General features: G+C 61.7%; 1 protein-coding gene across 1 annotated transcript in view; it reads left to right on the top strand.

The window, feature by feature from the left end:
- Positions 1–438: 438 nt before the first annotated feature.
- Positions 439–703, top strand: part of LFNG (LFNG O-fucosylpeptide 3-beta-N-acetylglucosaminyltransferase) — a 9,123-nt gene continuing 8,858 nt past the window's right edge. The window contains 1 exon segment of the mRNA XM_011976925.1: positions 439–495. Within this exon segment, the coding sequence (XP_011832315.1) occupies positions 439–495 (57 nt within the window).

Here is a 703-nt window from a genome sequence, read left to right as displayed (position 1 = left end):
AGGCTGGGGCTGGGCTGGGGCTCAGCTGACTTTTGTGGGGGCAGCCAACCCAGCCACTGGGTCCTTTCTCCCCGCCTCACCCTCAAGCCTCTCCAGCTGCCTGGAGGCTCCAGGGCTAGGCTCTGGCTGATCGGGGAGGGGTTTATGGCAGGAGGTGACGCCATGGGAGACTTGTCACTTGGGCACAGCCAGCACCATCTGCTGGGGCATCTGCCTTCGGAGGTGGTGACTGCTAATTACCTGGGGCCAGGAAGAGGCCTGGGAACCCCCTTCCCCCACACCGCCCAGCCGGTACAGGGGCTAGGGGTGGGGCCCCTGGGGCCCTAAGAGCAAATGGGCTACATCGTCCTTAGAGGGGGTCTGACAGTGGGGCCAGACATTTATCCAGTGAATTTTTTCAGAGCACCTACGATATCCCAAAACCTGTTCCAGGTCGGGATGACATGAGGTCGCTGCTGTCTTGCGGCTGACGTTCAGGTAGAGGAAAGGAGAGGAGCGCCAAGGGGCACTTAAATAATTTAAAATGCCATCTCAGGCGTGAACATAACTGTCAGCGTCCGAGGGGAGCAGTTTAGCCACAGTGGTGGTGGCGATGGTGGTCGTGGTGGTCGCAGAGACCGTGCTTAGGAGGGCACGGGAAGGCAGCGCGGCCACGCGCAGAGCCACGCCCGTCCACGCTTCCGGAGGACGTGGCGGGCAGGGG

Source organism: Mandrillus leucophaeus, unplaced genomic scaffold, assembly GCF_000951045.1.
Source record: "Mandrillus leucophaeus isolate KB7577 unplaced genomic scaffold, Mleu.le_1.0 Scaffold171, whole genome shotgun sequence".
Lineage (NCBI taxonomy): Eukaryota > Metazoa > Chordata > Mammalia > Primates > Cercopithecidae > Mandrillus > Mandrillus leucophaeus.
The sequence above is the reverse complement of the archived record's forward strand: the minus strand, read 5'-3'. Positions and strand labels throughout refer to the sequence as shown.